This window comes from Cucumis sativus, unplaced genomic scaffold (assembly GCF_000004075.3).
Source record: "Cucumis sativus cultivar 9930 unplaced genomic scaffold, Cucumber_9930_V3 scaffold58, whole genome shotgun sequence".
NCBI classification, from domain to species: domain Eukaryota; kingdom Viridiplantae; phylum Streptophyta; class Magnoliopsida; order Cucurbitales; family Cucurbitaceae; genus Cucumis; species Cucumis sativus.
In genome coordinates this window covers 143,322-165,930 of record NW_022279555.1, presented here as the reverse complement: position 1 = coordinate 165,930, position 22,609 = coordinate 143,322, and the positions used below count along the sequence as shown (strand labels likewise).

The following is a 22,609-nucleotide window of genomic DNA, read 5'->3' as shown; positions in this document are numbered from 1 at the left end:
TACAAGCTAGAACTACCAGGGAATTCTACCATACATCCAGTATTTCATGTATCTCAGCTAAAGAAAGTAATAGGAGAGCACGCGGAAGACAGGAATGATGTTCCATGTTTAACTGAAAATCATGAATGGAGAGATATCCCAGAAGAGGTTTATGGTTATTCGAAAAACAAAGCGGGAAAGTTGGTGCAGTGGAAGGGTCTTCCACAACACGAGGCTACTTGGGAGTTATATGAGGATTTGAAGCAGCGTTTTCCAGATTTTCACATTTGAGAGACAATCAATATTATATCAGTACAAGAGGAGAGAAAATAAGAAATAACACGTGAGGGTGAGGCACGTGTGAGTGATGAGAAGGGTAGCAATATAAATAAGTCTGTTAAAGGGGGAGAGTCCGTTTTTGAGTTTTTTGGAATTCAGTATCTTTCTGTTATTCCTTGAGAGAGAGGGAAACAAAAATTTGTTTTTCTATTATTTCAATCAATAATGTCGAATTACTATTTTCATCTACGGGTTCCATCAAATACACAAATGTAAAACCGCGAAAAAGGGGGACTACAACCAACAGTTGTAACTTCATGAATTTAATTCACTGGATACCTTGATATTACACCTCCTAAACCAGACGTAAGGCAAATTTAATTCACTGGATACCTTGATAATACTGTTGATTTCATGTGCTTTAGTCAGGTGAAAAGTTGGGAAAATGAGTGAGCTTGAACAAACAGTACAACACATATGCTAATAGGAAAGCACTTCGAGTCCACCGTAAAATATGGTATAGAAAAAGAAACTTTACATAGTTAAACCTAAACTACACTAGTGTTTTATCCCATGTGAAAGAATTTGGAAAATGGACACCTCTCTATAATTTGGAGAAACAAGCTACAAGAAAAATACAAAATCTCTCAATACACCAAATTACAAAGAGAAACGTGGACATTTTATCTAAAAATGATATGGGACCTTCTCTAAGCAAGAAGAGATATTGTTGCATAAAATTGTAGCCAGTAAAAATATTAAGTATCAGTTCTGTTTAAGCTGGCTTCATGAGTGTAAGAAATTTGGAGCTCTGTAGACCTAGTAGAGCCAGTAGCAATAACTTTTGGAAGAACATCTGGATATTGATCAATGAATGACCATCTTTCCTAGATTTGTTTCTTAAACGGTAAAATGTTACAACCTTCCATAAAAAAGCTAATCAGGGGTAGAATGACTTATGAAGAGGTTGAGCCTGCTTGTTAGAAAGAATTTTCTAACCAAGAGGTCCCAACATCCAAGTGGCCCAACTTAATGATATAGTGCAGAAAACCAGCCAAATCAACAGAGTAGCTCTAGGTACTATGTGCTAGTTTTGACTTTGTCACTTTACATGATCAATCGATTTAGACCAGTTTAAAGTCTTGATTATTGTTGAGTTTTGCATGATCAGACAATGTATACCAGTCTAAAAGACAAAAGTAACACATAAAGGAAAAAAGCAGTGTTGGGAAATTATTACCTCTGCTGGTGTAGCTAGAATTAAAAGATGTTGTATTGCCTCAACAAAAACACCAGGCTTGGATTTGGTTAGCCCAACGGAACAAATGGCTTGCTCCTCCACATTAAACTCAGGACATTGAGAGGGGCAGTTACTTAGTGAGAAGGCCAGGGGTCAATGAGTCAGGCAGTAGGTCGGTTAGTTGAAATATAAATAGGAAATCTGTTTTGGACAGAAAGTTAGTTACTAAAAGAGATTAGTGAGTCTTTTGTTTAATCCTTGAAAGATAGGATAACAGTTGGAGAGACTTTGTATTCTTATATTCTACTAAGGATTTACATCGTTATTCATCAATAAAGTTTACTATTGAAGTACAACATACTGGAGTTCAAACACAAACAGAGGAAGAAAAAAAAAGCACTAAAAGAAATGAAAACAAAGCACCAAAGGAAATAAAAACAAAGCACCAAAGATCCAAAACCAAAAACAACATATCCAAAACAGCCCCACAAAACAGGGGAAAAAAACAACACAAAGAGAACAATTTTTCCACCTCAAAACTCAAAGCTCTTTAAAATATTTAAATAAGTTCTTTTTTTTTTTTTTGTTCTCTAAGCTCTTATGGTTTTTGAAGATACAAATTTGATTGGCGCCTCAAGTTCTTTGTAAGATTATTCTTTCAGTTTTTTTTTTTTTGGAATACTTCTGACTTTTTTTTTCTCATTTATGTTCCTTATTCACTTCCATATGACTTTACATTTTTTCTTTAGGCATCAGTCACTTTTCATTTAATCATTGAAACATTTACTCAACGAAAAAATTAGGTTCTTGTTAAGAAAAATAAAAAGTAAATGAAAATCTGTAAAAAGATGTTCAAGCAGTATCCACAGGAATTAGTGACCATCAGTATATAACAAGGGTAGTGAAACTTCAGCACCACGAAAAATAAATAAATAGTACTGGTGCAAATATTGCTGCTGTACCTCCTTCAATCCTGGACGCCAGGGAGGAAGATTATTATCTGCTCTTAACAGTGCAATTGGAGGTGGTAATCCATACTGCAAGCAGTAATAAACAGATTAGTACCATTACAGCATGAAACATCTATGATCATACATAGGAACATAAAGCATCAAAATTTGATATTATCATAATCAGTTGAATCACAGAAAATTGCACATGCAAAATACTAGCAGTACAGTCGGTTATCCTTTATCATGCTTGTCACCCTCACATGTATTTTACTGTTAGTCATAGAGTTTCAAACTTTCAACATAGAGCATTATAAACCAAGACTAGCACCATGAACAAAATTTCTAAACCTAGAATTGTAGAATTTTATTATAAAGCATGACCTTACTTGAACAGGATTTATTCTATAGGTGGTACATTTGTGTCCTTGAGTTCTAAGAATTTATAAAACATATTTACCTGCTTGAAGTTGCTCCAAACATTACAATCAGGGCCACGACCATCACGTACCACCCTAATGTCAATGTCTGCCCCCTGATACATTTTGGTCAGTTTGAATTCAAATGGTATCTCTCTCACACGCATTCTATGGGAACTGAAAACTACCTTAAATTAAGTTCCCTGAATGCAATGAATGTTCGCTACAAGATTGAACCCGAACTTATAATATAATATCCAATGCATAGAAAAAGTAGCCCCATAAGTCATGTATGAGAAAGAAAGTAAAAGACTTCAGAGGAATGTGTTCAAAGCTATCAATTTAGAATATTAAGTCACCCACATGTTTTCTATCAGCCAAATGTTGTAAAATCAGACAATTTCTTTATGAGATAAATTGTGATGTCCTTAAAGTAGTTACCATTGTCATTGCTCCAAAATGAGCTGCGCCAACAAGAATGCTCCCAGTGCCAACAAAAGGATCAAAGACAAGTTTTCCAGATGTCGCTAATGCTTGGTTGGCCATTAAGAAAGCCATTTCAGCATCCATGGCAGTTGGCCCAAGATAAGTGCGACTTTTTAATTGATATGTTGGTATAAGCTTCCTATCGGCACCACCGACCTCCCGGCCAAAAAAAATTCTCCTTTGAGCAATTGGTGGAAGTCCATTATTGAGTCCGTAATCAGCAGTTTCCAAAAGACAAAATTTATGATCTGGACTTTTTAAATTAACTTGACCCTGAAACATTCCATCCACGTCCATTTATTAAAACAGGAAGACATTGACATGTTGAGCTTGTGTAGCAAATGAATATTAAAAACAGTGTCAAAATTCAGGTATTACCTGTAGAACCTAGAAGAGCTAACAGAAGAAATTGATATTGATAGGACTTCTACTACTTAATTTATTTTTTAAATGGAGACAAGCCTCTTTATTAATAATAAATGAAACTTAAGCTCAAAGTACAAGAATGTTATACTAAGAGCAAAAGATAGAGAAGAATTCAGTCAACAACAACAAATGCTAAAATTAGGCAAACAAAAGAGATGACAAGCTAATAAGAGAATGCCAACAGAAAAATTTAAGCTAAAAAAAACCAAAACGAAGAAATATGAATACAAAGCATAACGAAATATCTCTCTCATAACGAACCCATGTGAATCTAGAGACTTGCAAGAAGATGCAACCGGCAGCCTCGTAGCTATCGTGCCATAGTAGTCCAAACACCAGAAGAGGCTCGAAAAAATCTTTCAAAATATCAGCAAAGAGGCTTTACTCCCCTCCCCCCCTCCCCCCATGAAGAACCCATAAAGACTAAAGTCGGACCAAAATCTAGAAAAATACATTTAACGGCTGAGACAAGTTTGGCTTCCACAACCCAACCAGTGGAACTACATACCATTCATTTGACTAATACATGGCCTTTTGGCTCTACCAGATCTCCAAAAGCTGTAACCCCTGGCTTTTGACATGCAAATGTAAATGCCATTGTAACATAAATGAAGCATGAAGAAAATGATATTGATAGGACTTCTACCACTTAATTGATACCATTTATGATGTGAAGCCATGATAATTGCATGAGACCATGTCTTAATGCCATTGTAACATAAATGAAGTATGAGGTCGCATAACTGCCCCAATTGATCAACATACCACCAAGTTTCTTCAAAAGGAATAAAATTCCCAGGTCAGGAAGTGAAACATGAAGAAAACAAATGTACAAAATTAAGAAAATTGATTGTATTTTCTCATTTGCATGAATGAAACAAGTAAGGGGCGTTTGGGGCAAGGACTATCTAAGACTAAAATAATCACCTCTTGCTACAATAAATACTATTTTTTCTTATAGGAGAAAAGCCTAAAAAATTTATTAATAAAATCAAGACTAAATCTCAAAGTACACGAGAACTATACAAGGAGCATCCAAAAGGAAAGAATTAAGAGTCAGGAGGAGCACCCGAATATCTCAACTAGGTTGACACCCCCATAGAGCCCTCATCGTATCCTTCTATCAAGGACCAAAGAGATAACATCTTAACAAAATACACTGTTTTGTAATCCCCAATTATCTACTTTCAACATTGTTTCAAAACCCCCATTTGCTATAGCATTGACTATTTGATACAGTTTATATTATTTTACATTCATCCTTTTTTATTCTTTATTACAGTGTTTGCTATTTCCTTTTCAAACTAAAATAGTTTACACCTCAAATACATACTATTATAACTACAACGAAAACAATCTACATTAAACACAAACTATTATAACTCAACTATAATAACCTAGGACTATAATGACCAACTACTTGCCCCAACGCCCCTAAGAAGTTCAGTAGATGGATAGTACTTTCTATTTTCATCTTTTCTTTCTTTTCTTTTCGTCATAAATAAGGGGTTAGTTGGGTGTTTATATCCCTAAAGGTATTTTGTAATTTATTGTACCCTAGTTTTATTATCTTTTTTGTTAAGACTATGCTTCCCCATGAATTCTTTTGATTATTTAGAAAATAATAAGAAAGGCTACTATCATGGTTTTTTCTCCCAATACTAGGGTTTTTCACATATAACTTGTGTTTTCTCTTCTCAACATAGTATCAGAGCAATGAAACCCTAGCTACCATTGACGAAAATCAACCAATGGAAAACCTACTACGGAGCCCTTAACCACCAGCGATGACCTCACCATTGTTGCTACTGCTGACCTCACCACTGTCGCTGCCATTTTTCCTGTCAAAGCTACCACTGCCATACAGGTGCCGTCAACCAATACCGACCTACCTTCCACCACCAACTCTACTCGAAAACTCGTACAACGCTACCATTTGTCCACTGCTGCCATTGATCGATCAAGTTTCAATGGTCCCTTCCTTGATTGGCCTTTCTCTTTCACAGATCCTCAGTAGTAGTTCTTCAGTAGCCAATGTCGTCCTACGGCGCCACTACCTCCCAGTCACCAGCAATCCAACAGACTCTCTCATTCGCAATATAAGACACCGCTACCTCCCAATTTCCAACCTTTTTGTTCGCAGTCGCCGCGCTACTCCATTTCAATCGAACTAGTGAACTTCCTCAATCCTACTACCGGTAATTATCCCAAGGTTGAAAGTGGTGAGTCTTCCGCCTTCCACAAAGGAAAATTTGCTTGTGGCTTGTCACTAAACATCCAAGGTTAGAGTGGTACTTCCCAGACGATGGTTCAACAACAACCGACAAATCTCAAAATGAATTTTCTGCAACAAATAGTTGCTCTTGAGGCAACTTTGGGTGCTTTCACAAACTTAGATTTCACCACCACAAATTCTGCCATACTTCCAACCTTATCAATGTATTCATAGAACCCATTAACCCCTTTCCCTACCTTAACTACTGAAAATTATTTATCTGACTCCATGAAAAATTCCACAAGTTTAATTGGAAGAGAGAAATTGAATGGCCATCTCTTGTCCCATCTTGTTCGTTATGCGATGGGAAAGGGAAGGAAGCATACTTTTGGGAAGATCAGAGGGTGGGAAATAGACCCTTCTGCTCTGCGTTTCCTCGTTTTGGAAACAATGCAAATTCTATCTTCGATAGGAGAGTTTGATTTTAGGCTAGGAAGAAGGGACATTCATGTTTGGGGTCTCAACCCTTTAACACCAAAGCCATTTCACAAACAAAACTTTGCTACAAGTTCTTAAATTCTCAATTTCTCAAGTTTGATTGTGAATTTTTGTACTCATTCGTAGCTTTTTAATAATCGTTTCTTGTTAAGAGATTTTTATCTATTACAAAATCTTTTTTAGATAAACTGTTCAAAATATTATTTTAAAAAATATTACTAACTAGAAGATATAACCAACAATGCTGTTCATTTTTGCCCCCTCCCCCTTTATTGACACGCCAAACGAATATGATTTGGCCATAATACTTCAATTCATTCTCAGTGCTTATACTTGTCAATAGTTCCAATTCACAAATTGCATTGCAATTTTGTTTTATCTATCAATTCTCTACCTACAAAATGAGAGGTACCAGAATTGATAATTTCTAGCCTGATTGTCTTTGATTCAGCACTTAAACAAAATCTTCAAGCTCAAATAGTCTGTCCACATTATAAGAGTTTTAACACACATCAATTTGATTCCATCCACTGAAGTGAGCATTCCAAACTATAACGATAGTGTCTCTAGTATCCATTATAAGCAAAACGATTGGATTTCAATAGCTCAAAAATAAACAAATAAATACAAGGGAGCTTAAACTAGATTACAAAAACTATCATACCTTGAAAGGGATGTACGCTAGCCCCTGAATACGTTCATTTTGTTCCTGGAAGCTGATAGCCTTCCCAAAGCTCTCTACAGAAATTTTGAAAGAGCTTCCAGGTTGTAAGTATGGCGACTTCCGTTCTTCCGGAAAATTTCTAATAGACTCCTCTAGCTCCTCGTAGTCACTTCCTTGACCCCAGAGTTCATACATCCCCTTCACTAGTATACCTACACAAAACCAAACCAAACGAAAGTAAATGAAAGAAATTGGAACCAATTAAGACAAAAACCAAAAACGAAACGAGATGGCTGACTTCGGTTAGCGATGTTCCGAGCGATATCGTCTGAAGAGAGGTCGACGAAATGGAAAGGAGAATCAGGGTGATGGTGAAGAGGAAGCTTCCATTCCAACTTCTTCCCTTTGTGGTCGCCATTTTCACCAAACAACTCGGCCAGAGACTCGACCTCGGCCTTCCGATAATCCAAAAGACGGTGATAGAACACACAGAGATACCACATTTACTCAACTCTGATATCTAATTGCTCCAATTACTTCTTCAAAAACGGACGAACTGACCCGGAGAAAGAAGAGGACAATGGCTATGACGAAGGAAGCTGTGGACTAGCAACAGTGAGATTTTGGTACTGTTGTTGCGCGCAAACCTAAACCCTTTCTCTTCCCCCTTAATTCGTCAATTAGACCATTTTATTAAAATTGCTTGTAAAAATAAATCATCACACAATACATACTCTCAACCAAAAAAAATCATAGATTAATGAAGTATAGATTAAAATTTTTGCATACACAACCTGACCCTAAACGTGCTATTGTGCAATGATCCATTTCTAGAAACCAGTGAAAAACTAAGGGCATGTTTGTAGAAAAATTGAAGATATTTTTTTTGTACGGGCCTCCGAGAAAATGGTCCACCTTTTTCAACTCAAAGAAAAATGGTCTTTTGATTACATCGGCACCGTGTGAAGTTACATGTTTGCCCCCAAATTCAATATGCTCATACAAGCTTGATATATTTTTAAGTTACTCGATACTTGATATATTTTTAAGTTACTTGATATACACTTCACTCGATGCATGATATCATCTTGCTCGTTACTCAATCCTCGATTCCCCCATTCAATAATTGAATACTTAAAACAAAACAAAAAAAATCTTTGTTGTTCTCTCATAACGCTTCCTATCCTCATTTCAAAATTTTTGGTGCTCTAATTCTATCCTCCTCAAATCATATTCATCATTTTCATGTGATTCATCATACTTATTTGATGTCTCTGATACTTGCAAAATGTATCATTCACCTCATTTTTCTATCTCATTTGTCCCATCGTGGAGTTCAAAAATAGAAGCATACTCACAATCTTTTGTTTCCCTCTTGTTCAATACAAAGAACTAAGGTTTAATGCTAACAAACACGGATTATGTTTATGAACAAGTAGTAAGCATCGGTGTTGATTATATGATGTCGTGTAACAAGTATACAGTGGTCGAATACCAAGTTTAGGTATCATGTTCAGTGGGATGTGAGGAGCATCGAGTTTCGAGTATGTTAAGCATCGAAGTAAAACAAGGAGCAAGGAGCAATGATTTATTAGTGGCTAATCATACTTCTTTTTTTCATTTTGTTTCCTATGCAGCATGACTAGTCAATTCAAAACTATTTGAAGGATCGGTTTCTTGGCCAAGCCACTATTTTAACATTACACTAGCCAATGAAGGAGAAGCTTACACCTACATAGCTTGATCTCTTCAAAAGGACGATGTTCGGTCGCTTCATCGATATGGACGTAAAATTCAATGGTCCACTTTTTCATTATATCCTACTAGGGGAAGTGAAAGACAACATGAGGGATGTTATTACTTTCAATTTGAATGGCATAATAGTGACATTTACCAAGAATGACTTCTTACTAGTGACAAGATCGTGGTCGACACCCAATTCATATGGGCTTTAAGAGTTGAATGTGAACCGGAAGAGACAATTCTCATGTATTACAAGAATTCTATGACAAAGGGTATTCACACTAAAGCCCTTGAAGAGGAAAACAAAAATTGGCGTTTGAATACGATGTAGACGCTGTGAAGATGACAGTGGTCCATTACACTAAGCTGGCTATGAAGGGTAGGGAGAAAGCGAGAGCCTTTGTAGACATGAGGTTGTTCTTGGACATTGAATACATTGATTACTTTAGTAGTCTTGATTGGGAAAACATTCTATAGGAGAGGAAATTCTCGAAATTGCAACGAGATTTGGTTCGTAAGGCCGAAAACTACATAAAGAGGTCTAAGAATAGTAAGGACTACATTATTAAGTACAATATACCGGAATTTCTACATCCATTTTAGGTAAAATCATCAAATAAGTAAGTTTGTTTGTTATGTTCTAATACTTTGGTTTTGTTACTAAGTAATTCTAATTCTTTGTAGTCTGTGGGCCTACGAGATCATATCGACTATGGTTGGGAACTGGGAAGTGTGATTCGACTAAATAATTATGCGATTCCTCGTTTCTTATGAAGGTTACAAGATCGAATCCCAACAGCACCTATTATTTTCAACATTTTCGAGCCCAAGCTCACCGGTGCGAATAACCAAGGACACGGAATATTTTCTTATACATTTTCGGAAATAACTCAAAGTATGCGTGACACGCGTCAGCCTCAGAACCAAGCACACCACCTCCAGATCACAAGTTCAAACCTCAAATACTCCAAAATCATTTTTTTAACATAATTCTGAGTGGCAAAGTTGTAATTAAGTCACAACTTTCTGAAAATCATCAATTTTCCGTTAATCCACATGCGCTTGAGCCTAGAGGTTGTGGTTTCGAATTCTAGGGCAGTTTTTTCTTATGTTTTCCTTATAAAGACCCCCCTAAGGGTTTTCTCCCCAATTCACAACAATTCAATCACTTCATTCCATAATAATTTTTTTTAAAAAAAAAAAAACTTGTGCCAATTTTCTCTCTCAATTTCTCTCAATTTGATTATCCAATACTTCAATTCCAGCAACATTTTTCATTATCCATGAGGGAAAAACCTTCCCAATGAGGTAAAGGGTTTATGGGGTTTGCTTCTTTTTGAAAAATTTCAAATTGTTATCAAGTCTAGTATGCTTTATTTCTTTAACTCTCTTCAAGAAAGTATGAGTTTGATTGTGTGAATTTTAGTTTACAAAATTAATAGTTGTTTCTTGAATGTATGAGTATGCAAGGTGTTCCAATGTTTTTGTTTGAAAATTAAAGTTAAGCATGTTAATCTTGAGTTGAATTTAATTAATCATTTCTACGTAACCATAACTTATAAAATTGAGTTCAATTTAATATTAATTCTATGTACGTAAGATATACTAGTTTCTTAATGAAAATAAAAGATGAATTCTAGACTGAATTTTCTTTGGTTCAATTGTCAATCTTGCCATTGTGAACTTCTCTTATGAATTGTAACGTCATCTATTGTAATGTCATCTATTGTAATGTCATCTCGTTGTTTGAATGATATGACTTTCAAATAGAGAGCAAGTCTTGGATCTTAGTCAAATCATAAAAAGAAACTTCAAGTTTGAATTACTCTCAATTCTTGGATCATAGTCAAATCACCCAAAGAAAAATCAAGCAAGTTGATTTCAAAAGGTGACTTGATTAAGAGTCGAATGGTAAGCATTCTTATTTTCTCTTGTACTACACCCATAAAAGTTGCAATAAATCCCCATACTCCATGCCACAATACTTCTGTTGAGAGTTAATTCATTGTCTTTGTAGATTTGAAATAAGAATCAAATGAAATTTGTCTTCTCTAATCTTCTTCTTGTCTGTTGCCACTAAAAGCTCTCTTTTACATTCTTGCACAATATTTTTAGTGATTTCTTTTGTCTTCTAACCACCTTCTTGAGATTCGTTTTTAGATTTCAATTTGAATTTCTACTTCCCCAGATTCTCTAGGGTTCAGCACTTTACTTCTACATTACTACGAAACAAAAAGTAAGGCAAATTCTATAAATTCTTTTAGTTGAAGCTAAAACGGTAAGCACCCTCCTTACTACAATTTCTTTGAATTTAACTTTAGAATTAATATGGTCTCCAAGGACTTAATTTTGTTGCATTAACATCATAAATTGATCTACTGGATTGTATCATTTAGCATATACATCTTTAGCTTCGTCAACCATGCAAAGCTCAAATAATGCGACTAAACATGACGTCTAGGTTAGTGTTATGTGATAAAAGGTGTGCGCCTTACCTATGTGTTGCCACATGCATGATGATGAAACATTAGTACAAGTTTCCTCTTTCTCGCCAATTCCAAACATCGAAAGAGATTTTGTGAAAAGTCCATAGTTGAACACAGGAAATTAGTTTCCAAAAATGAATTTATCTCATGTCATAATCTTATGTAGTGAGTATATTGTATAAAATATGCACAGTGTAAATTTCTAGCTATTTACACTAATGGTGCTAGTAAGAGCATCAAGGTGAATATGGTGGTGAAGTGTGATAAAACATGACTCGGTGGTTTGGTGTGGTAGTGAAGGAAAATTTAGCTAATCATATGTAAAACATGAGAGTTTAACATTTCGAGGCAATATAAAACATCTATTAACTTCATAATTAAGGTGAGGAACTTCTCAGTGCTTTCTCCATACTTGCTCGTCTCTTAAGATCCAAATATTTGGAGTTAATCTATAATTTGTATCTTTTTTGTTTATTTGGATTATAAGTAATTTGCACTTATTAAGGTGAGCAACCTCTCAGTGCTATCGCTACACATATCATTCATCTCTGGGATATATGCAAGAAACAAATTTGAGGACAAGATTATATTGCTACAATCTCCACACGTATGGTTAGCAAAATACGAGTTATCATGCATCAATTGATGATAGTGATAGAACTAAGTCATGCACAGCGGAAAAAGAATCGAATTTCTACCCTAATTGCCACAATTAACATGTAACCATAAACTAATCAAATTAGGGTTTTAAGAAGTATTACCTTTGAAGCTTTCAAAAGGTTTGATGTCTTCTTACCAATTCTACCCGAGACCACCACTAGTACTCAACTGCTATCCTCTAGACAAAGAACCGGGTTGTGGGACCCAATTTTGGTGTAGAAAGTAATGGAGATAAAATGAGATTGGAAGCTTTCTTTTTTTTTTGTTGAGATGATGAAAATGATAAAAGAGGCAAAAGTTTTCAACATTTGAAAACACCTCTATTTATACCTAATTACATGAAAAATGCATGCAATTCATTTGCCAAATCTCAACACCTAATGTTCCACTAACAATTAGTGGAACTTAGTGGGCTAGGTGTCTATATCTCATATAGCCACATATCCCACTAAGAGTTAGTGGATTATCCAACAAAATGTTGGGTTTTCCCACTAACTTAGTCCAAGGGTAAAATGGTCATTAGATATTTCTAGTCAAAAGTCAAACTTTGACTTTTCTTAGTCAAAAGTCAATATTTTGACTTTTTACCATTTTGTCCGTCTTGACTAATTCCAACCTCTCGAGCATGAATCACATTCATTTTTCCAAAATTCAAATCACATTTGAATATAAGGCGGTCAAAGTTTGACTTTTCAAAGTCAAAAGTCAACATTTTGACTTTTTACTATTTTTGACCAATTCCGAGCTTCTTAGTATGAATCCGCATTCATACTTATAGTATGTAAAACATAAAGCTCTATTCTAATTAGAAGACCGACGACTATATCACTATATTTGTCGGTTTCCCTTTCTTCTCCCAATTCGAACAATTCGACTTATTTCATCACACTTTTCTAAGTTTAATCCATATGAGCTAGCAGAGGAACCTAATGGACCTATAGATCATGGGCTCCAACGATTCAAGATTAACTAGCTAAACTCTTTTAACCGAGTTAATCAACATTGTTAACTAACGGGTCATTCCACTAAAGTCCGTAGTTGCACTCCCTCACTATAGATATATTTGTGTCCATTTGATAAAACCATAATCAGTAAGTTAATCCTTCACAGGTTGCTCGTAACCTTGGCTGGGTCAAAATACCGTTTTACCCCCAAGATTACATCTTGCTCCTTAAGTCCCACTAATCCACTATTGAACAATTGGTTTAAGGTTCAACCTATAAACTTAATCCCTCTCGGGCCAATGAGAGGGTGGGCCCCTTGTTCAAGACTTGGATTCAGTGCTTAAGAGAGCAACCTATCTACTAACCCTAAAGCGGGTAGGAGTGAATTCCATCTTGTACCCTATGTTCCCAGCTATCCACCCTATCTTACCCCTGAAATGGGAGGCTTATTGGGCCAATGCTGATGAGCTGCCCTCACTTATGCAGATCTAAGGATAATCTCGTGTGAACAGGAGTTCATAGTTAACTCATGATTAAGACTAAGTTACCTAGGTCATCAATAATTGAGATAGTCAGTTTTAACAGTAAACGTGTTATAACGTAAAAATGAATAATTCATGGTTCAGTCTTATGTAAACATTTTACATATGATGCCCCCACTTTCATGTCTCTACCTGAACGATTAGGATCACCTCGTTTGTACTACAAAGTGGGCCGCATCCATAGTTTCTCTAAATAAGGCGCCCAACCTTTATTTCATATACTATAGACTATTTAGGCTATATACTCGAACTTGATCCACGTTTATGTTTACACATAAAGTTCAAGTTTATTCAAAAAATAGCCTTGGAACTTGATTTATTGGATTTAAGATTATAATATTTAATTTCTCAATAACAACTTTATTGAACAGAATATGATTTACAAACTACGAGTTTTAGGACAAAAAATTCCAACAAACTCCACTTGGACTAAATTCTAGTGGTATGAGAGATGTGGTGTGAGAGAATATATATGAAACTAGGGCATGGCCAATAAGTCTCACTTGTCCTAGTTTACAAAATCGTACACCTAAACTGTGTAGGTGACCCTCAAACACTTTAGCCATGAGGGCTTTTGTAAAATGATCAGCTTCCATTGTGGAATCAGCTATACAAGTTTGCTTTATGCTTCTCCAAACTACTGCTCCTCCATTTAGAGTAAATATTGATTCTGATGTAGACTTTCTAACATCTTTATCAGTTTGGAAATCTGAATCAGTGTATCCAGTAAGGATCAGATCCTTTGTACGATACATGAGCATGTAGAATGTTTTTAACGGCTGTCCAGTGATCACGTCCATGATTGGATTGATACCTACTGACCATCCCTACTGAGTAGCAAATGTCAGGTCTAGTACATAACATTGCATACATTAAACTTCCAACAGCGGAAGCATAGGGAATATTTCTCATATCCTCAACTTCTTGAGGTGTCTTAGGACATTGTTCCTTTGACAAATGAATTCCATATCTGTACGGCAGCAGACCCTTTTTGGAATTCTGCATTTTATATCTAGACAACATTTTGTCTATGTAAGATGCTTGAGACATGGCTAGTGTTTTGTTCTTACGGTTTCGAACAATTTGGATTCCGAGAACGTATTGTGCATCTCCCAGATCTTTCATTTGAAATTGCATAGCTAGCCATTTCTTGATATCAGTAAGATATCCTACGTCATTTCCAATAAGTAGAATATCATCTACATATAAGACTAAAAAATGCTATAATGGAATTGACGACCTTTTGTAAACACAAGGCTCGTCAACATTTTGTTCAAAGCCATAAGATTTGATCGCAGTATCAAATCTTATATTCCAGGATCTAGAAGCTTGTTTTAATCCATAAATGGATTTTTTAAGCTTACAAACCTTTTGTTCTTGATCTTGTTTATAAACCCCTCTGGTTGAGACATATAGATGCTCTCTTCAAGATTACCGTTCAAAAAAGCTGTCTTGACATCCATCTGCCAAATTTCATAATCATAAAAAGTGGCGATGGATAAGAGTATTCTAATTGACTTTAACATGGCAACAGGAGAGAAAGTTTCCTCATAGTCTACTCCCTCTCCTGGTATAACCCTTTGCCACAAGTCGAGCCTTGAAAGTCTGTACTTTACCGGCATGGTCTCGTTTTCTCTTGTAGATCCATTTACAACCAATAGGTTTTACGTCATTTGGTTGATCTACTAGAGTCCAGACAGAATTAAAGTACATAGACTCCATTTCGAGGTCCATGGCTTTGATCCATTGGTCACGATCTACATCTTTCATTGCCTGTTTATAGGTTAATGGATCCTCTATGCCATCGTCAGGTATGACGACTTGAGTTTCAATTAAACCCAAATAGCGATCAGGCTGATGAACAACCCTCCCACTACGTCGAGGCTCTCTCAACTGTTGAGAAGGATGTGATTGTCCAGATTTCCTAGTCTTATCAACTACCTTTAGTGGATGAACTAGGTTTATCTATAGCACTTTTGGAAATTTCTTTTAATACTAGTTTACTACGAGGTTGATGATCCCTGATGTGGTCTTCCTCTAAGAATGTGGCATTTGTTGACACAAATATTTTATTTTCTTGAGGATCATAAAACAAACCACCTCTTGATTCTTTTGGATAACCTATAAAAAAGCATAATTTTGAACGATGTTCCAATTTCTTAGGATTTTGTACCAACACGTTTGCTGGACAACCCCAAATTCTAAAATGACGTAAACTGCCTTTACGCCCTTTCTCTAGCTCATAAGGTGTTTCTGAAACACTTTTAGAGGGAACATTATTCAAAATATAAGCAGCTGTTTCTAAAGCATATCCCCAAAAAGAATCTGACATCTGAGAAAAACTCATCATAGAGCGAACCATGTCTAACAAGGTCCGTTTCTTCTTTCTGATACACCGTTCTGTTGAGGTGTACTAGGTGCAGAGAGTTGTGACTGGATTCCATTTTCTATTAAATAGTCTCGGAATCGTAAGTCCATATACTCTCCACCTCGATCTGATCGAAGTATTTTTATTGTTTTACCTAATTCGTTTTCTACTTCAGCCTTATATTCTTTGAACTTTTCAAGACTATTAGACTTATGATGTATTAGGTAAATATGACCATACCTTGAATAATCATCAATGAAGCTAATGAAATATTCATATCCACCTCGAGCTTTGACATTCATTGGTCCACAAAGGTCCGAATGTACGAGCTCTAAGGGTCTTTTGGCTCTTAGACCTTTTCCAGTAAAAGATCTCTTGGTCATTTTTCCTTCAAGACAAGATTCACAAAGAGGTAAAGTATTATTTTCTAACTGATTTAGAAGCCCACTTTTAACTAATCTCCCAATCCTATTGAGATTTATGTGACCAAGTCTTAAGTGCCATAAATAGGCATTAGAAGAAACTTTTTGTCTTTTATTCTGAGTTTCAGCTGTTCTGAATATTTCAGTATTTAAGACAAAATTTGCTCTGGTTGGTCTTAACTTATATAAGTTGTCTTCAAGTATAGCAGAACAAACTAGAATACCTTTATAGAAAACGAACGCTTCATTAATTTCAAAAGATATTCTATACATTTGTTCCAAAATACAAGAGATAGATATTAAATTTCTTTTCATTTGAGGTACATATAAGACATTCTTAAGTATGACATATCTATCTCTAAAAATACAACTATCTATCTAAATCTTTAAATCTCCCACTGCTGAAGTTGAGACCATCTCTCCTGTTCCAACCTTGAGAGTGATCTCGCCTTCTGAAAGCTTTTTCAAGAACTATTTTCCTGAAATGAGAAGCAAATATGGTTTAGTGGCTCCTGAATCTAGTATCCAGGTACAATTTTCATATTCCACTAAACATGTTTCTACAACTAGTAAATCATATTTACCTTGTGTTTCCTTCTCTGCCTTTTTTTCTGCAAGGTATTTTGGGCAGTTTCTTAACCAGTGCCCGTTTTGGCCACAATGGTAACACTTACCTTTTTCTGCACCTTTCTTACCCTTGTTCTGTTTGGGAGTCTTTCCCTTTCCCTTCTTTTTTATTTGAGCATTAGGTTTTGAGGGTCCAGCTTTGGTTTTAGAGGACGATCCTCTTATAAATTTTCTTTTTGTGGTAGCAACATTTGCTTCCACTTGTTTTCCTTTACCCATAGTAAGGTTTTGGAATCGCTGGAGTTCATTCAGAAGGGTTGTCAAGTTAAATTCTATCTTGTTCAAAGACGCATTCGTTTGGAATGGAATGAAGCTCTTCGGAAGAGACTCTAAGATAAAACTAACTTGATTAACCTCTTCGATGGGACCACCATTCACTTCAGCGATGTTGAAGTGCATCATCATGTCCAGAACATGTTCTCTAACAGAGGTCCCTTCCTTCATACGCTTAGTGTAAATGTATTTGACTGCCTCGTGTCTTAAGGACATTCTGGTTGCCCAAACATTCCCCTTAATGAATCCATAATCTCTTTAGCCGTGGCTAAGGATTCATGTTTCTTTGCCAATACATCAGACATGCTGGCAAGAATGTAGACACGGCTTTTTCATTAGCTTTTATCCATCGATCATATGCATCCCGACTAGTTCGGTTAGCATTAGAGGCAGGGTTTTGAGGACATTCCTCAGTTAAGACAAATCTTAAATCGTCAACCACTAGTATTGTGTTAAGATTTGATTTCCAAGCCGCATAATTATCGCCATTAAGTTTTCGGAAGCTAAAAGTTGAACTATTGAGCTATTCATGCTGAAAAACAAACATATTCTTTTAGGAAAAAATTAATCATAAAAAATATCCAATCTAATTTAGCAATTACTAATAATGTACCCTTTCATTATTTGTATTTTGCAACAATATTTCAAAGGTTTAGAACAACCTTCTCCGAAGGGTAGTTGATTATTCCTCCTTTGAACCAAGACAATCTTGACTAGATGCTATCTCTAGAATAACTCTTTATTCTTTATAGCACTTAGTTATCGCTACTTTAGTCAAGAATATACTAACAACTTAGTAATTCTTGTAAGTGTTACCCACCATTTTCAGATTTCATAGATTAGAATCATTTATGAAAACTAATCTAAGAAATCCTATCCAGTTTTGGAGTTCGCGGTGTTCCGAATCCTATAATACAACCCTCCGAAGGGAACGTCGCTCCAGGGCAGACAAGCAGGCATATTATAGAAATCTCACGGTGCGACCTAATGGAAGAGACCGTGGGATGTGCTGCCACAAATCCCTCACCCACTTACTATGAACTACTTCCCCTATTCACCTTGATTTTGATCCATGCAAACACTCTCCGAAGGGAGGCCGCTCCTATGCACGGCACAAAGCCCTGCATGGACCTCACGGTGTGAACTCTTAGGGACACTAGAGCTAAAATACATTATTTTTCTCTAGTTGAAGTGTTCTAAAAGAAAAAAATAGGGTAATCCAAGCTTCAAGATTTATATTTAGGCTAACTTAAACAAATCTTAAGTCTAGATAAAACATCCAAGTATAACCATTATACAGGATTTTAACCTATGATGTCTAGGTGAAAAACCATTTTTATTACCTCACACCTCTCACGAATGCTCATAAAACTAGGTTAACTAGGCTCAAGAACTGATTACGATCTCCAGGTAGGAGGTGTTCCGTAAACCGTCAACTTAAGAACCTCCAACCTTAGTCATCTTATCTGACTTGTTGACAAGATTGAACCAGGTGAGCCTTTTGTAACCAGTTTTACAAGATATCGACCTATTTCTATGAAAAATGGAAGATATGTTTAACCTAAGTGAGCATGCATTTAATCTTTGTTATTGATTTTAAAAGTCTAATTTATTTTATAACACTTATAAAAACTTTTAAACTTAATCAATCATTTTATCAATATATAACTTATAAAAAAATCAATTAATATGGATTTTAATTTATTTAACTTTAATTAAATCATATTTAATTAAATTAAATCAAACAATAATTAATTAATTTGATTAAATCATATTTAATCAAGAATAACTTAATTAATTAAATAATTAATTAATCATATTAATTAATTTCCATATTAATCAATTAACATGCATACAATACAATATAACCTTTATATCATACATTTTAATGCATGAACATGTTAACCTATGGTGGGATTTTAAATCTATATGACATTCAAAATGCACATACAAATTTAAAGTAATTTAATCATACATCACATGCATAAACAAAAAAAACACCCTAAAATGAACTGATTTTTGGCTCCTAAATTAAGCTAAGTGCTAAATTATTACATAAATAATTTGGTGTAGTACAGAACCACTCCCAAAAACTTCGAACCGGCTAAAAAACCAACCGAACCGCTTGAACCGGCCCAAAAACCAAATTTATTGGCTTGAACCGGCCCAGGCGCACACGGGTCGTGCGAAGGCAGGCGCGCGGGCGAAGGCGGGCGCGCGGGCACAGGGGCGCGCGGGCACAGGCGGCGCGCACGGGCGCATGCAGGCGCGCGGCCAGCGGGCGCCGGGCGCAGGCGGCGCGCGGGCGCAGGAGGCGCGCGGGCGCAGCGGCGCGCGGGCGCAGAGGCGCGCGGGCGCGTGCGGACGCAGGAGGGCGCGCGGGCATGGGCGCGTGCGGGTCGCGAAGCGGGTCAAAACCGGGTTTTCGGGTCTGTGACCTTCTTTTCTTCATTTTTTTCAATTCTCTCACCCGGTTGAACCAATTACAGCCTAGCTTCAACTCTAATGACTTTTTTTATTTTTTAAAAATTACAAACACTTTGCAACAATAAAAATAAGCCATTAACAAGGCTAATTACAATAATTAGAACAAAAACACTTAATCTAGAGCCAAAATCATAATATATCCATTTTAGTTCAAACCAAAATTTATCTAATAAATATGAACCCACCACATGCAATTGGGTAAAAATGAAGCATGCTCTGATACCACATGATAGAACTAAGTCATGCACAGCGGAAAAAGAATCGAATTTCTACCCTAATTGCCACAATTAACATGTAACCATAAACTAATCAAATTAGGGTTTTAAGAAGTATTACCTTTGAAGCTTTCAAAAGGTTTGATGTCTTCTTACCAATTCTACCCGAGACCACCACTAGTACTCAACTGCTATCCTCTAGACAAAGAACCGGGTTGTGGGACCCAATTTTGGTGTAGAAAGTAATGGAGATAAAATGAGATTGGAAGCTTTCTTTTTTCTTTTGTTGAGATATGAAAATGATAAAAGAGGCAAAAGTCCTTCAACATTTGAAAACATCTCTATTTATAGCCTAATTACATGCAAAAATGCATGCAATTCAATTGCCAAATCTCAACACCTAATATTCCACTAACAATTAGTGGAACTTAGTGGGCTAGGTGTCTATATCTCATATAGCCACATATCCCACTAAGAGTTAGTGGGATTATCCAACAAAATGTTGGATTTTCCCACTAACTTAGTCCAAGGGTAAAATGGTCATTAGATTTTTCTAGTCAAAAGTCAAACTTTGACTTTTCTAAGTCAAAAGTCAATATTTTGACTTTTTACCATTTTGTCCGTCTTGACTAATTCCAACCTCCCGAGCATGAATCCGCATTCATTTTTCCAAAATTCAAATCACATTTGAATATAAGGCCGGTCAAAGTTTGACTTTTCAAAGTCAAAAGTCAACATTTTGACTTTTTACTATTTTTGACCAATTCCGAGCTTCTTAGTATGAATCCGCATTCATACTTATAGTATGTAAAACATAAAGCTCTATTTCTAATTAGAAGACCGACGATTATATCACTGTATATGTCGGTTTTCCTTTCTTCTCCTAATTCGAACAATTCGACTTATTTCATCACACTGTTCTAAGTTTAATCCATATGAGCTAGCAGAGGAACCTAATGGACCTATAGATCATGGGCTCCAACGATTCAAGATTAACTAGCTAAACTCTTTTAAACCGAGTTAATCAACATTCGTTAACTAACGGGTCATTCCACTAAAGTCCCGTAGTTGCACTCCCCTCACTATAGATATATTTGTGTCCATTTGATAAAACCATAATCAGTAAGTTAATCCTTCACAGGTTGCTCGTAACCTTGGCTGGGTCAAAATACCGTTTTACCCCCAAGATTACATCTTGCTCCTTAAGTCCCACTAATCCACTATTGAACAATTGGTTTAAGGTTCAACCTATAAACTTAATCCCTCTCGGGCCAATGAGAGGGTGGGGCCCCTTGTTCAAGACTTGGATTCAGTGCTTAAGAGAGCAACCTATCTACTAACCCTAAAGCGGGTAGGAGTGAATTCCATCTTGTACCCTATGTTCCCAGCTATCCACCCGATCTTACCCCTGAAATGGGAGGCTTATTGGGCCAACGCTGATGAGCTGCCCTCACCTATGCAGATCTAAGGATAATCTCGTATGAACAGGAGTTCATAGTTAACTCAGGATTAAGACTAAGTTACCTAGGTCATCAATAATTGAGATAGTCAGTTTTAAACAGTAAACGGTGTTATAACGTAAAAATGACTAATTCATGGTTCAGTCTTATGTAAACATTTTACATAGGATGCCCCCACTTTCATGTCTCTACATGAACGATTAGGATCACCTCGTTTGTACTACAAAGTGGGCCGCATCCATAGTTTCTCTAAATAAGGCGCCCAACCTTTATTTCATATACTATAGACTATTTAGGCTATATACTCGAACTTGATCCACGTTTATGTTTACACATAAAGTTCAAGTTTATTCAAAAAATAGCCTTGGAACTTGATTTATTGGATTTAAGATTATAATATTTAATTTCTCAATAACAACTTTATTGAACAGAATATGATTTACAAACTACGAGTTTTAGGACAAAAAATTCCAACAGATAGTCACTAGTAGTGAAGCCCTCTGTCAATAAATTTTATGAATCCGCCACTACTCACCTACTATATCTTTTCTCTCAAAAGAAGACAAGGTATTGATCGACGTATATAGAAGCATGACCTAAAATGCAATCAAGTAGTATCTCTAGTGTTAAAGCAACCTACATTGTCCAAATAATTAACTAAAAATGCAATGAATGGAAGAGATAAAAAAATATGGGAGAGTGATAGAAAGAAAACATCAATATCATAAATGAAGCTTTAGGCCTCTCGATCATGGAGTCAATATTACAAATCACTGTTATAAAATACACAAATAAAACACAAAAAAGTAAAGCAAGCCGCAAAGTATGAGTGTTCATATTCTTTGGCTCTAGGTTTTTGCCTTTACACAAAGGGGAAATCTCTTTTTTTTTTTTTTTTTTTCAGACTCTCACCTAAAACAGAGACAAAAATGGAGGGAAAAGAGTTCTTGCTCTCTGCAACAAAGTTTGTCAAAATTCGTACACCTCCAATGAAGAAAAAACCTCTTTATTTATAGGCAAAAATTGATGTGACAGGACAGTATGGACAACAGGCAACATGGGCTCTAATTGATTCTGATAAGGCTGAGTTGACACCACAAAGGTCCTTTATCAGGTTTACAGATATCTACGGCCGTTGTAGGTTTTTGCGCCAACCACTTTTGTTTGCTTGTTCTTTATCTCGCCTAGTCTTACTATAGAGATTGTTAGGTTGGTTAGCGTACATC

At 36.0% G+C, this 22,609-nt stretch overlaps 1 protein-coding gene across 6 annotated transcripts in view; it reads right to left on the bottom strand.

Annotated features, from left to right (window-relative positions):
• The window catches only part of LOC116406036 (tRNA (guanine(10)-N2)-methyltransferase homolog), a 57,431-nt gene that overhangs the window by 20,176 nt on the left and 14,646 nt on the right, over window positions 1-22,609 (bottom strand). For 3 of the 6 annotated variants that reach the window (XM_031889725.1, XM_031889726.1, XM_031889727.1), the window contains exons 6-7: window positions 2,909-2,983; window positions 2,461-2,535 (exon numbers count right to left, since the gene is read on the bottom strand). In XM_031889725.1, the coding sequence (XP_031745585.1) occupies window positions 2,461-2,535; window positions 2,909-2,983 (150 nt within the window). Of the gene's footprint in view, window positions 1-1,304; window positions 1,700-2,360; window positions 2,536-2,908; window positions 2,984-3,308; window positions 3,627-7,156; window positions 7,369-7,454; window positions 7,844-22,609 lie in introns of those variants that run through there. The other 3 variants (XM_031889729.1, XM_031889730.1, XM_031889728.1) reach the window with 3 other exon arrangements.